Source organism: Cryptomeria japonica, chromosome 1, assembly GCF_030272615.1.
Source record: "Cryptomeria japonica chromosome 1, Sugi_1.0, whole genome shotgun sequence".
Taxonomy (NCBI): domain Eukaryota; kingdom Viridiplantae; phylum Streptophyta; class Pinopsida; order Cupressales; family Cupressaceae; genus Cryptomeria; species Cryptomeria japonica.
The window spans coordinates 648,038,598-648,054,986 of record NC_081405.1 but is presented as its reverse complement, the minus strand read 5'-3'; the positions used below and the strand labels follow the sequence as shown (position 1 = coordinate 648,054,986).

The following is a 16,389-nucleotide window of genomic DNA, read 5'->3' as shown; positions in this document are numbered from 1 at the left end:
TATATTTTAAAATAATTAATTAAATACAACAAATTAAAAAAATTTCAAAACTTATATTTAATATAATAAATTAAATACAACAACTTAACATTCTTAAACCAAAAGTCAGTTAATAAAAAAATTGGTTAATATCTCTCCATATCATAAAAATAATAATATTGACCCTTATATTACGCTAAATAATTTTTTCAATATTCAGTCCTTTAAATAAAAAACTTGAATGCAAGTTGGCTACGAAAGTTTGTGGCGTGGAGGCTACGAAAGTATGTGGCGTGGAGGCTACGGAAGTTTTTCTGACATTTTTAATGTATCCACGTTCTCACATTAAAGGAAAATGCGTTGTAACAGTAAGCCTCAACGCTTAATGTGTGCTGTTTAAGGCTGTCACTTAAATTTGTCACCAACCCCACCAGAAATGCAACTCTGGTTTGGTGAATGACAAACTATACAAAAGGAAACCTTGTGGAAGCTTATCTCCTTCATGCTAGTTTACCTCGAAACAGTGTTGAGTTAAATTTTATACTACGATTCAAAGATTGCACATAAAATAATAATGAGATCAAGGGCAGAATCTCTCGTTTTGTTCTCTGTATTTTTCAGTTTGATCATCATAATAGCTCAGGAATGTGATTACATTTTGTTTGTTGAAGGACAGAAAGTGCCTGCTGTTTTTGTGTTTGGAGACTCCTTTGGAGATACAGGGAATAATGATTTTATTATTACAACAAGCAAGTCGAATTTTCCTCCATACGGAAGAGATTTCATAGATCGCATTCCCACAGGAAGGTTCTCCAATGGAAAGCTCCTGTCTGACTACTTTGGTAACCTATATATTCCATAACTGCATGTTTTTCTTATCACTTGACAATAATTTTGAAAGCTTTAGCTATTCTTTGTTTGTTGCACTGAAGAACTTGTGGTCAGTCTCAGCTCATAAATGTGAATTGTATATACCATTTGAGAAGAGAAATAATTTGATCCTGCAAGAATTTATCATGTCAGACATTTTGATTTTTGCGAAGTAAAGCTGGTATCATTAGTTGAAAGATTGTTGTTTATTTACTTTGATTTGATTTTTCATCACCCATTTTCAGATTTCATGACATGTATAGTTCTACCATTTCATTACAGCTGAAGGACTTGGAATCAAGGAACTATTGCCCCCATCTTTGGACCCAAACCTGAATGCCCAAGACTTGCTAACTGGTGTCAGCTTTGCATCTGCTGGTTCAGGCTTAGACAATCTCACTGACCTAATAAATGTAGGCAAATATAACATATTCTTATGTTTCACATGACCTTAATACATTTGTAGGACAATAGATGTGAAACTTATGCACGCATCTTGTCAGCTTTTTCCTACTCTATTCTTATAAGATGGATTTGTATAATGCAGGAGGCGATACCATTTTGGAAACAAATTGAGTGTTTTAAAGAGTATAAAAAGAAAATAGCAGGATTCGTGGGAGAAGAAGAGGCCACCAACATAATCAGAAAGGCAATATTTTTCATTACAATAGGCTCCAATGACTGGGGTTTCAGCTACTTCCTACTAGTAATCCCAACTCGCCGACTCGAATTCACTGTTCAAGAGTATACAGATTTCCTCTTGAATCAATACACAGTTTATATCAAGGCATGGTTATAACTTGTCTCTACTCTTTGTATTTAGTGGTTTCCAATCATAATTGCAGGGAATTCTGATTTGTAGGTCTGAATTTTGCAGGAATTATACAATCTGGGTGTCACTAGAATTGCTTTGATTAATGTTCCACCATTAGGATGTGCACCAGGAGAGAGAACGGTGACAAGCCTTCGGAACAGGGGTGCATGTGATCAAGAGATAAACGAGGCTGTATCTGGATTCAATTCAGGATTAAATGCCATGATTGATGGACTCAAACCTGCTTTTCCTAGCCTTCAAATTGCTTCTCTCGATTATAACAGTCTGGTTTCCGAGTTCATTGCAAATCCTCGAAGATATGGTATTTTGCATTCTCGTGATTAATCACAATACAAATGTCATTATGCTTAGATGTTTTACTATACCAATATACAGGTAGAATTATGTCTAATCTTGCAATGCTATATTGCATGCCAGGTTTCGAGGTGGTTGCAAGGGGTTGCTGCGGGACAGGCCTAGTAGAATATAGCTTCCTATGCAATGAATTGAATCCCTTTACATGCCCTGATGCTTCCAAATATCTCTTCTTTGATGCCGTCCACCTTACTCAGAAGGCATATCAATTCATTTCTAATGTATTTCTCACCACAGATATTCCTCAACTTCTCTAAACTTAGGATTATAATTTTAATTGCAATTGCATATGATAAGATTCTCCATGGAAATAATTAGTGTCATTCATTTTTAACCAGAGATGCATTTGCCTGAAGTTCTTATTATTGTTGTAATAATTTGGCTTAGTTAAAAATAATAATTCTATAAATGGTGTTACACAGGTTCTTTGTATGCATGGAGATTTATCACAACATGTTTGTTTATGTGCATGCATTTCTAGTGATATTCGATTGATTCTTGATTGCAACTGGTGGTTTATCTCTTGGGTTTAGATACCTTTGTTCCAATTGATCCTCTCTAGATTCTGGTGTTATAGTTTAGTGCATGTGGACCATTGATAGTCTTTATTTATTATATTATTATCATGATGCCATTTATAGCTTAGCATCATAATTTAATTGGACCTTTGGTAGTGATGTGGATTCATCATTTAGCGATGGATGATCTTCTATAATGATTTTTTGGTGTCATGGAGGATCTATTCAATTATATATATATATATATATATATATATATATATATATATATATATATATATATATATATATATATATATATATATATATAATCTACACATAAAATCTTACAAATAAATAGTTTGTATCATTTTTAAATTATTAATGGTTTAGGTGTTATAGGTGTCAAAAAATGAAGATATCTAAAAAATATTAATTTCACTATCTTAATATAGCCAAAAAGTGGGACTGGTCATTGTGGGCTGACCTTTTAAATGTTGGAATGGTCAAGAACTTATAATGAAGTTGTTCATACTTCAAAGGATCAACCAAGAAACATGCCTTCCACAAGAGAAGGTTTGAACATGAGAATGCATGAAGATGAGATTGAAACACTCAATGAGATATGAAATTGATGCAATTGATATGATATAATGTACAATTGAGTCTTTCTTATATAGGCAAGGTGAGGAGGTAGGATGACAACTACCCTTGATGCAATTATTAAATGTGTAATTTATAAAGAAAAATACCTAAAGAAAATATTAAATAATGATGCATGTCCTAATATCTTCTAGAATGCCACCTAGGATAACATGATCTTATGAATATTTTTCAATGACAAATTACATAAAGCAGCTTTATGACAACTACTCATTCTGGAAGCAACATAAATAGATTGTGAGGCTCCACACATCACTAAGTTGGGGATTCTCTCAAGCTTGCTTTTAACATCACTCTCCCCTTGTGACAATGAGAATGATACAAGATTGTCGCGCAACAAGGATTGTTAGATAATTAACTTATGGTGTATGCTTTTGGAATCAATTTATAGTGTATTCTTCTCATTAAATAACAATCGAATCCAAAGCATACACCATTAAATAAATGACTTTTCATACTTACTAAATATTTTTTAAGTTTTTATGTTCACGTTGTCTGTTTTATATTATTTTCAAATATAATTAAATTTTGTTCATTTTTATTTATTTAGATAATCTTAAATTTTAAAAATATGTGAAACAAAATTAATTTAGATAATATATATTTAAATTTAAAAATATTAAAATAAAAAACTAATAATTTAAGATACTTAATTTTAGGTATAGTATATAATTTTTAAAGTAGATTGTATAATATATATATATATATATATATATACTTAATTATTAAAAAAATAAATAAATCGATATATTTAATTTATGTTTTATTATATTTAAATAAAATTTACATTAAAAATTATATACATATACTTTTGCCTATGTGCGTGTGCACACACACACATACTAGCAATTGCACCTTGGTGTACAATGGGTATGCCGAATAGGTGTGGAGGTCAATTTTTTTTTTAAATTGCTTTACTTTTTTCATACATTTATGTAATGCATGAGGAAAATTGGCACGCAATTTAACAAAAGTCTTAATAGAGAAGTGATAGATCCAATTCAATTATGCATCCACTTTCATGGATACAAACATGATTGAAATAAAACCTTTGAATTGGGAACATAACAAAACCTTTGAATTGGGAGTATTATCAAGCTCCATTACTAGTAGGGTCATATAATGTTTACAATAAGGAGAGAGAGAAGTAGTGGAAGATATAGAGGGGTAACATGATAAAGATAGAGACTTGAACATAGAGATGGAGATTGAGATTCATATGGAGAAGGAGAGGGATATGGAGAGAAGGAGATGGAGAGATAAAGAGAGAGAGAGAGAAGAGGGGGATAGATATAGATTGAAGAGGTAATATATAGAGGGAGAGAGGAAGAGAATGAGATAGGGAGAGATAAAAAGATAAAGATAGATATAGAAAGTAATATATAGAGAGAGGAAGAGAGGTAGAGATATAGGGGCAAAGAGAGATGGAGAGATATTGAGATAGATATAGAAAGAAAGATGGGAGAAAGAAATGGAGAGCTAGAGCTAGAGAGGCAAATAGATACAAACAGATATGAGATAGAGAGAAAGAGAGAGATTGTGACATAGAATGATAGAGTTAGAGATAGATATAGTGAGATAGATATGGGATAGGGAGGGAGATGGTGAGACGTAGAGAGATATAAGGAGAGTGATAAGGATATAGAGGTTAGACATTCAAATCTTTCAATTATATGATTATATACATATATCCTTCATTTATTTATTCACCTTTAAAAAATTTAATTTAATGAAAAATAAATGATTAAAATAATAAAATATGAATGTAACATGTCTCTAAAGAAATAATAGGTTCAAGTTAAAATTATTTTTTGCTTTTTTTTGGAAATTAAAACATTCACTTGTATCAAAAGAATTTAAAGGAAAACTAAAAAATAATTGAAAATGCTAGCCAAATTTTTGAAAAGACATGGCAGTGCTTTTTGTACTTATCATCTTAAAAGAATAATCATATAAAAAAAACAAAAATAAATATTAGTATACATAATTAAATATATAATAATTTTAAATAAATAAACAATGACTAAATATTATTATTTAGAAAAGAAACATTAATTTTAATAGATATGTAATTCTAAATTGAAAATTATGGTAAATATCAAATCAGAACATATAGATATATTTTTAATAATAAAATATTACTTATTAAAAAAATAATAAATCCATATATTTAATTTATGTTTTATTATATTTAAATAATATTTATTTTAAAAATTATATACATATACATATATATGAAAGATTGCAAATGTTAATAATATTATTTCTATTACATATAAATATATTTGGTAATTCTTAGCTTATAATAATATTAAGTTATTCTCTTTTTTATTTTAATATATATTAAAATGCAATTTTTGAAATTTTAGTTGTGTTTTATGTTCACATTGTCTATTTTATATTATTTTTAAATATAATAAAATTTTATCCATTATATTTTTAGGTAATCTTAAATTTAAGTAATAATTGTAAAACAAACTTAATTTAAATTATATATTTAAATTTATAAATATTTAAATAAAAAATTAATAATTTAAAATGTTTAATTTTAAGTCTAATATATAATTTTGAAAAAAATTATAAATAACCAAAAAAAATGAATAAAAAATTAAATTTAATAGGAAAGTCAATGATTAAAACTTGCAAATAATCAAATTCAGAAGATTGAAGTAATCAGTTTTCCACAATTCAGAAAGAAACCAAGAAACTTAGAAACTGTTTATCATGATCATAGATTGTGGAAATCTAATAGAATCTATATATTAACAATTGTTAAATTTAAAAAAAATTAAAAAAATAAAATAAATATATTTTAATATAATAAATATAATACAACAACTGAATATTCTTCAACTAAAAATCAGTTAATATCTCTGCATATGATAAAAATAATAATATTGACCCTGGTAATACGTTACATAGTCCTTTAAAAAAAAACATGAATGCAAATTGGCTACGAAAGTTTGTGGCGTGGAGGCTACGGAAGTTTTTCTGACATTTTTTCTGCATCCACGTTTCACAATTTCCGATGTTCTCACGGAAACGAAAAATGCGTTGTAATTTAAGAGGCCCACACTCAACGCTTAGTGTGTGCTGTTTAAAGGCTGGCGAGTTGCTGCCATTTAAATGTATTATCAACCCCACCAAAAATATACCTCAAATTAGATGAATGACAAACTATAAATATGAAACCTTGTGGAAGCTTCTCATTCATGCCTTACTAAAAAAAAAGTGTTGCACTTAAAATAATAATGAAATCAAGGCCAGAATCTCTCGTTTTGTTATCTGTATTTTTCAGTTTGATAGTCATAATAGCACAGCAATATGATTACATTTTGTTTGTTGGAGGACAGAAAGTGCCTGCTGTTTTTGTGTTTGGAGACTCCTTTGGAGATACAGGGAATAATGATTTTATTATTACAACAAGCAAGTCGAATTTTCCTCCATACGGAAGAGATTTCATAGATCGCATTCCCACAGGAAGGTTCTCCAATGGAAAGCTCATGTCTGACTACTTTGGTAACCTATATATTCCATAACTGCATGTTTTTCTTATAACTTGCCAATAATTTTGAAAGCTCTAGCTATTCGTTGTTTGTTGCACTGGAGAGCTTGTGGTCAGTCTTAGCTCATAAATGCATTTCAGAAGAGAAATAATTTGATCTTGTTATCATGTTAGAATTTTTGTTGTTTGTGGAGTAAAAATTGGTATTATTAGATGAAAGATTGTTGTTTATTTACTTTGATTTGATTTTTCATCACCCATTTTCAGATTTCATGATATCTATAATTCTAACATTTCATTACAGCTGAAGGACTTGGAATCAAGGAATTGTTGCCCCCATCATTGGACCCAAACCTCAAAGCCCAAGACTTGCTAACTGGTGTCAGCTTTGCATCTGCTGGTTCAGGCTTAGACAATCTCACTGACCTAATAAATGTAGGCAAATCTAACATATTCTTATGTTTCACATGACCATAATACATTTGTAGGACAATAGATGTGAAACTTATGCACGCATCTTATCAGCTTTTTCCTACTCTATTCTTATAAGATGAATTTGTTTAATGCAGGAGGCGATACCATTTTGGAAACAAATTGAGTGTTTTAAAGAGTATAAAAAGAAAATAGTAGGATTAGTGGGAGAAGAAGAGGCCACCAACATAATCAGAAAGGCAATATTTTTCATTACAATAGGGTCCAATGACTGGGGTTACAGCTACTTCCTACTAGTAATCCCAACTCGCCGACTCGAATTCACCGTTCAAGAATATACAGATTTCCTCTTGAATCAATACACAGTTTATATCAAGGCATGGTTATAACTTGTCTCTACTCTTTGAATTTAGTAGTTTCCAGTCATAATTGCAGTGAATTCTGATTTGTGGGTCTGAATTTTGCAGGAATTGTATAATCTGGGTGTCACTAGAATTGCTTTGATTAATCTTCCACCATTAGGATGTGCACCAGTAGAGAGAACCCTTACAAGCCTTCGGAACAGGGGTGCATGTGATCAAGAGATAAACGAGGCTGTATCTGGATTCAATTCAGGATTAAATGCCATGATTGATGGACTCAAACCTGCTTTTCCTAGCCTTCAAATTGCTTCTCTCGATTATAACAGTCTGGTTTCCGAGTTCATTGCAAATCCTAGAAGATATGGTATTTTGCATTCTCGTGATTAATCACAATACAAATGTCATTATGCTTAGATGTTTTACCATATCAATACACAAATACAATTATGTCTAATCTTGCAATGCTATATTGTATGCCAGGTTTCGAGGTGGTTGCAAGAGGTTGCTGTGGGACGGGCCTAGTAGAATATAACTTCCTATGCAATGAATTGAATCCCTTTACATGCCCTGATGCTTCCAAATATCTCTTCTTTGATGCCCTCCACCTTACTCAGAAGGCATATCAATTCATTTCTAATGTATTTCTCACCACAAATATTCCTCAACTTCTCTAAACTTAGGATTATAATTTTAATTGCAATTGCATATGATAAGGTTCTCCTTGGAAATAATTCGGGTCATTCATTTTTAACCAGAGATGCATTTGCCTCAAGTTCTTATTATTGTTGTAATAATTTGGATTATTTAAAATATTTAATAGCAAAGGGAAAAAAAATTGACGAATAGAAATACATTCAAATCGTTATAAATATAAATATAGTAGTGACAACTAATAGAGTAAAATAAATGCAAGAACATTGAGCATATTAATTTCTTTTAGAGAAACTAAAAAATAAATAAATTTGGTAGTAGATTTTTTTTTTTTCTTAAATCATTAAAACATGTTCAAATATTAGAATTAGAGTTGTACATCATCTTATATTTAAAAATTCTGTTATAATATTGATCAACCAAAAAAATAAATTACATCCAACGGATGCATAAGTAATCCTATAAATGTCAATAAACCAAAGTTATTCAACAAGCATTTAATATTGTTGACATTTGATTCAATGAACTAAATGTATTAGAAACAATTAAAAAATAATTAAACATATATGATATGGTTCTAATATCACTTCAATGTTATTCATATTTAATTGAGTATATAGTAATATTCATATTCATGACTATACTATGTATTCAAAGTGATTAGATTTGTCCATATTCATCAACATTGTTAAAACAAATGTGTGAATTCAATTGGGTCTATCTACCTATGTACTTGCTTGCATTGAATAAGATGATAAGGTTTATGCATATCTTCTTAGATTTTTTTAATTGCATATCACCTTTTCTTAATTCTTTGATGCTATTGGTCAACTATAAAAGTAGAATTCTTTTCTATGAATGACTGTTTGGAAAATAAGTCAATAGGAAAATAAAAAAGCATTTTTTTCAAATCATTCAAATATGTACAAATAATAGAACTATAGAATTGTACATAACATTTTTTACATTCTCTCATGCTATTGGTTAACTAAAAAGGTAATTTGCATATAAATGGATGCATAAATAATCCTTCAGTAGGAACTAAAAATTATGGAACTTCTAATTCATTGGAAGGTATAAGTAGCTAGCGTCATTTTGGATGATGTTTTGAGCAATAATTCTAAGGTTAGGGATATATCATGTATAGTGAATTTAAAGTATATAGTTCTTGAATGCAAGTAGTGGCATGATGTTACTACCTTTGTGTGGTTAGGTTACTAACTCAATTCTTTTAAATTATAATAAGATATGATTATAAAAAATACTTTGTGTCTTTGTCACATCCCTACATCAACTGATCATTTAATGAAATGGAAGACCAAACGTAAATGATGCTCGCTGGCACTGTCTTTAAGAGGCCTTGTTCTCCATTTAAGCACATAGATATTTAGTCAAAAGAGAGGAAGATATTACATTAGGAGATGACTTGTAATTATGAGGAGAGGGGTGTATGTATGTAGGGGATGGCCAACCATTAATGAGGCATGTTGTTCATTTCTTTTATGTCATTCCATATGACAAATCTCATGGAAAAGAAAAGAGGGTGTGGTAGCTCTTAAAATTTCATGACCCCTCCATAATAAGCGATACAAGTTTGGATGAAAGGGAGAATATAGAAAATGACTTGAGAAGGAAGAGCATGGATTGTGGAAGGGAAGGAGAGGGGATGATCTAGAGGCAATGCAAAAGAGAAGGATGGATCAAGAGACAAATGGGTCATTGGTGATTTACCAAGGAAATAGAAAGGTGATTATGGAATCGTGGATACGATAGATTGAGAAAACAAAATCTTCAAAGAAATGTATTTCCCAAGTATGTTGGGATTGCAAAATCAATTTGTTTACAAGGCTTAGAAACTTTCTACCAAAGTTGATTGGTAGGCATACAAAGATAAACCACATATAGCTATTATTTGTGAACTCCCTACTTGTGATGGAATGGTAGCCTATGTGAGCTCATGGAAAGGTTAAGGAAAATGTTCAGTGAAAAAGATCAATGACATAAGCATCCATATAAGAAGAAGATAGAAATAAAGAAAGAGCACAAGGGAGAAGAGTAGTGGATACATTGATAAAGGGAACATGAATGGAAGAGAGGGGTATGCAAAGAAAGGAAGAGGAAGCTTGGATGTGAGGAGGATGAAGGTTACGATGAAGAAGGGGAAAATGACACTATTTTGGGGAGGAAAAGACCATGCACCATGAGAGAAGAGGTAAAAACAAAGAGGAAGGGAAGGAGAAGTCACCTACCAGGTGAGTGGAAGGAATTGTAGCTACCCAAATAGACATACATGAAAACATAGTAAGAAAAGGCTTTAGAAATGTTTGGAAGTATAGGTAGAAGATTTTCGCACCTACATCATAAATATTTTCATCAAGAGATGAGTATTCGTTCACCAATGCTTCACTTTTCTAAGACAATACTTAATTCTAATTTATTCACTTTTTCAAAAAAGAAAGGAATGGATCGATTTAGTTTGGATTTGTCTCAATGATGCATTATATATTTTCTCCCATTTATGAATTCATTTATTAATGATATTTTGTTAGCAACCTATATGTCATGTCACCATAGGTACTACCCACATAAGAGATCTTCAATAATTTTGGGTTAGCTAAATATTTAGATCATATAATTATTATTTTTTATTTGTATTGTAAATGTTCATTGCATGTCTATTTAAGATGGTAATAAGGAGGCTACTATAATGTTTGTAAATTTGGTATTATCCTATTGTAGACTATATAACATGTTGAAACATCTTAGTGTATAATTCAGAATATAGCAACTAAATTTTCATAGAAAGGCCTTGTATTAAGGGAAGCATGATTATCTCTACTTTTGGAAAGCCCATATGATCCTTGTGATGACGATCCTTACCAAATTATTGAGTAAATCTCCATTACGATGATCCTACAAATATATTATTCACACTATCTTGAGCATAACTTAAATACCGATGGGGACAAAACAAGTTTATAACTAACATCATATTTCTTCCTATAGTTGGATAATGCACTCATTTTATGTGGTGTATTTATCTTGAAGATAATGATATTGAAGACTATGACCATAGTATATGATGCAAGGTTTTATTCATTAAGTCTAAAGTACAAGACTAGTGGATAAGTTTAAAAAACATGAGATACCTATATTTAGTAATTATATAAATTACATGTTATGAAAGGGTTGATAAGGACCTTGTTAATATAACCAAATCTATATATTTGCATTGGAATATCACATTATTTAAATAAGAAAACAATCTCTTTAATGTAGTGGTGTAGTTGAGATTGGGTTAAGAAACATAATTTGTAATATTTTTATTATTTTCTAATATCTTATTGCTAATCATCAAGATCATCATAAAATGTAAGTGGATATTGTGAATATTATACAAACAAGAAACTATACTAAAACAATAATACAAAGTTGGACCAAAGGATGAATGAAATTACAGGATTAGGATATTATTATTATCATTGGATGTGATCTTGTTACATGAAGATGATTTGACAAATACGATATTACTATTATCATAAGGATGTCTTAGCTATCAATCATGGTTAAGAAACTTTTTAACTAGGAAATTAAGAATATCATCACCCCTAATATTGTGAAGTGTATACCTTTACATGAAGATATGAGGAGCCCATGATATTTCTCATTGTCTTAGGACTATAGGACTCAAATATTGATCATTCTTAATGAAAGTTTGTAAATATTGATATATGTATTTCAAGGTTCAAAAGAATTTTATGCTATTTGGTTAGGATGATGTCATATATTATTGTGATGCATGATACTATTGAACCATACTAAAGTGGGACCAAACTAGAAGTGAAACAGGCACGGGTGAGGAGGGACCTCAAAGAGATCAATCTAGGATGACCAACAAGAGTAAACACAACAAACATACAAAGATATGATGGAGGTAATGAAGACACATTGATTTATTGCATGAAATTTGATTACATCCAACTGGTAACAACCGGGTCACAACATACCAACACACAGGCCTAGTAGAATAGGTCACAACCGGGACCTTGAATCAAAATATCTATCTTCTATGTACAGTCTAGTTATTTGATTCTTTGATTGATTCTCCATTGATTACATTCTAAAGAATAATTACAAATATATATATCGATCCAAAGGATTCAGTCGGCCCAAAAGGGATCAAAGCTTGAAGAATAAGACATAACATGAAAATAATAAAGGTCAGCCTCTGCCAAGAGATTCCTCTAGAAAATCCAAAGGATGAAACGTAGAAGGTCGGCCACACGCTAAGGAAAATTGAAATCAACGTCCAAGGCTCCGCAATCTTCAAAATGGGTTCTGAAAGATCACCATAATAGGTCTCAGGCAATTGATAACAAAGGAACAACTAGTAACAAGAAACTATCATGGAAACTGGTAGCGATATCTTATCGAAAAGTGATCCAAGTGCGATGTAGTCTGAAAGAAAGAAAGATGATCAAGTCTTCAAGTAGAATCCAACTCCATAGGATCCGGTGAGCCAAAATTGGGACACAGAGAAAGGAAAATTGAAACTGCAAATAGAAAGGAAAATGTTTTTGGTTAATGCAAGATTGTTGTGAACAAAGGATTCTCTTGCATCAGACATCCAAGGTTATTGAAAAAGTGAGCCTCTAACTTTGCTAGGGTCAAAGGGAAACCAAGGTGGTCTACCTCTGTCAGATAAATCCAAGATTAATCCTCAACTGGTATGTCCTTCCACTTCACAAGATATTCCTTATACTTACTGCTCTGGGTACTACGCCCAATCCTACTATCCAAAATCTCTTCAATCTGATCTTGTTCCTTCCAGGGCAATTGCTTCTCCAAGTTTGCAACATTGTCCTTACTGAATTTTATTTCATGGTACTCATGAAGATCTGCAATGTTGAATATAGGTGAAATACTTAGACTATCTGGTAGCTCCACTTTATATGCATTTCCATAACTGAACTTCCTCAAAATCTTATAGGGTCCAAAATTCTTCATCTGCAACTTATTATAAGTTCCAACTTCAAATTCCTTATGTCTCCTCTTCTCATCTTCCTTCTCCTTATATTTGTTGTTAATGTCTTCCAAATGTTGTTTAACCTAAATATGCAATGCTGCCATGTGATCTGCAAAATCTTCTACTTCTGAACTCTTTTTGTCTTCACCGCTAATGTCTCTTAATTCTGCTATACCTCTATGGTGCACTCTGGTAACAATCTCAAAAGGTGTTTTCTGGTACTTCTATTCACCAAATTATTGTAGGCAAACTCTTCTTGTGCAAGGATCAAATCCCAACGTCTGGTTTTATCTCCCACTAAACATCTCAACAAGTTTCCCAAACTTCGATTAGCAAATTTTGTCTATCCATCAGTCTATGGATGAAAAGTAGAACTAAACTTCAAATCTGTCTTCATCTTCTTCCAAAGTGTTCTAAAAAACTAGCCAACAAACTTAGTGTCTCTATCTGAAACTATGCACTTAGGTAATCCATGCAATCTCACCACTTCCTTGAAAAATAGGTTTGGTACATGCAATCATCAGATGTCTTCTTACAAGGTATGAAATGAACCATCTTCAAAAATTTATCCACTACCACAAATATAGAATCATTTCCTCTTGGTGTTTTAGGTAATCCAATTATAAAATCCATTCTTATATCCTCCCAAGGTCTTATTGGTACTACCAAAGGTTTATACAATCCCACATTCTGACTACTACCTTTTGTAACTTGACAAACTCTACAACTCTGCACATATCTCTTAACATCCTTATGAGTTTGGGGCCAAAAGTAATGCTCACTCACTAATGCAACTATTTTGTCAATGCCAAAATGTTCGGCTAGTCCTCCACTATCTTTCTCCTTTATCAGGTTCTCTCTCATGGAACTCTTAGGTATACACAACTGAAATCCCCTAAATAACATTTCATCCTGAATGAAGTAATCCAACCATTTGCTTCAATCTACCATAACCGATTCTCTACATGCATTCCAAGGTTTTGTAAAATACGAGTCTTGATCATACAAGGTCTTCAAAAATTCAAAGCCTAATACTATCACTCTCATCTTTGTCAGCAAATTCCTTCGCCTACTCAATGCATCAGCAAATTTGTTAGATTTTCCACTTCTATGCTTCAACACAGAGGTGTAAATCTACAAGAATTCTACTCATCTCATATGTCTTTGATTCAACTTACTCTAACTGTTCAAATATTGCAAATCTTGATGATGTGTATACAACACAAAATCCTTAGGCAACAAGTAGTGTCTCTATTTCTTCAAGGCTTGAACTATTGCATAAAATTCTTGATCATATACTGAATATCTCTTCTAGGCATCATTCAATTTCTCACTAAAATAGGTTACTGCTCTCCCTTCTTGACTCAAGACTACTCCTATAGTTGTTCCACTTGCATCACAATCCACTTGAAATACCTTATTGAAATCTAATAAAGTTATCATAGGCTACTCAGTCACTTTCTACTTCAGCAGCTCAACACTTTTGTTTGCTCTGGTGGTCCACTTGAATTCCTTCCAATCTCCTCTCATGGTCTCAGTTATAGGGTTACAAACTAAATTTAAATTTCTGATAAACTTCTGGTAAAAACTAGCCAATCCATGAAATGATCTTACCTCTCCAATGCTTTTTTGGTGTAGGCCACTCAACAATGCCTTTCACTTTCTTTGGGTCCATCTTCAAACCATCCTAAAATATCACAAATCCTAAATAGACTAATTCATCCTTCATGAAAGTTTGCTTCTTGATATTGATCCGAAACTTTTATTCTCTCAACCTCTGCAAAACTTGTCTTAACTACAACAAATGCTCCTCTTTCGTCTTACTGAAAATTAAAATGTCATCCAAATAAACAATAACAAACTTACCTAATAATTTCTTCAATACCTCATTCATCAACCTCATGAAAGTAATCAATGCATTAGTCAATCCAAAATCCATAACCAACCATTCATTTAGTCCTTCATTTGCCTTACATTTTGTCTTCCACTCATCACCTTCTCTGATCCTAATCTGATGATATCCACTCTTCAAATCTATATTTGTAAATTATTTGGCTCCACTCAAACAATCCATTATGTCATCCATTCTAGGAAAAGGAAACGAGTATCTCACTATGATCTTGTTTATTTCTCTTGAATTAGTACACATCCTCCATTCTCCATTCTTCTTAGGTGCTAATGCTATTGGTACTACACAAGGGCTCAAACTCTCCCTGATCAAACCTTTCATCAAAAGCTCGTGCACTTGTCTATTCAGTTCTTTATTCTCTTTCGATGTCAACTAGTGTGCAACTTTGTAAGGAAATCTAGCTCTAGGAACCAAGTCCATGCAATGACTAATACTTCTTATAGGTGGCAATCCATCAAGTACATTATCTGAAATGATGTACTCATATTCTATCAACAAATCTCTTATCTCTTCTGGGTGTTCTCCTTTCGGATCAAGTCTATTAGTTTTCTTAGGAATTAAGGAAAAACACACATTCTCATGTCTCAATCCATCCATGAATTTCCTTCCATCTACTAAATAGATTCTGACATTCATACAGACTCCATTCTTGAAAGGTTCTTCCAAAGGTAACAAGGTTTGTTTCATCCCATTGGCCACAATAGTGTATGTATTCTTCCTTACATCATGTATTGCCTGTCTATCAAACTACCAAGGTCTACCCAACAAAAGATGACAAATATTCATAGGCATAATATCACACAAAACTTCATCATGATAATTCCTCATTTTCAATTTCACCAAACATCGCTCACTTACTAACAACTTATGTTCATCCTGAATCCATGCTATCTAATAAGGCTTGGGGTGTTTCAATCTCTCCAATTTTAACTTATTCACCATCTCTTCTGAAACAAGATTATCTAAACTACCAATATCAATAACAACTTTGCAACACTTACCGAATTCCTTACATCTGGTCTTGAATAGATTCTTCCTCTGCAAGGGCTCTTCATCTCCTCTGGTATGACACAAAGCTTTCCTCATCATCAGCAATTATCCATCTTCCAGTTTGTTGTCTAATCCAATGGGGTTTTCTTCCACCACTGCTTCTCTTTTGATAGCCTCTGTCTTCTTACATTCGAATACACAGTGTCCTTCTCCTCCACAATTAAAGAGGGTTCCTCTTAATGTCCTCCTGTCTTGTCTTTCAAAGTTCTCATTTCGGTAACCATCTAGTTCTCTCCTCTGATAGAAATTTCTATCA

General features: G+C 31.9%; 2 protein-coding genes across 2 annotated transcripts; both read left to right on the top strand.

Annotated features, from left to right (window-relative positions):
- Nucleotides 1-427: 427 nt before the first annotated feature.
- On the top strand, nt 428-2,455 carry LOC131050463 (GDSL esterase/lipase At4g26790). The gene is made up of 5 exons (XM_057984647.2): nt 428-821; nt 1,132-1,262; nt 1,397-1,636; nt 1,727-1,985; nt 2,102-2,455. The coding sequence occupies exons 1-5, from the start codon at nt 554-556 to the stop codon at nt 2,293-2,295; spliced, it is 1,092 nt and encodes a 363-aa protein (XP_057840630.2). The 5' UTR covers nt 428-553; the 3' UTR covers nt 2,296-2,455.
- Nucleotides 2,456-6,352: 3,897 nt separating this feature from the next.
- On the top strand, nt 6,353-8,324 carry LOC131075724 (GDSL esterase/lipase At2g04570). The gene is made up of 5 exons (XM_058012597.2): nt 6,353-6,717; nt 7,008-7,138; nt 7,273-7,512; nt 7,603-7,861; nt 7,978-8,324. The coding sequence occupies exons 1-5, from the start codon at nt 6,450-6,452 to the stop codon at nt 8,169-8,171; spliced, it is 1,092 nt and encodes a 363-aa protein (XP_057868580.2). The 5' UTR covers nt 6,353-6,449; the 3' UTR covers nt 8,172-8,324.
- The last annotated feature ends 8,065 nt before the right edge of the window (nt 8,325-16,389 follow it).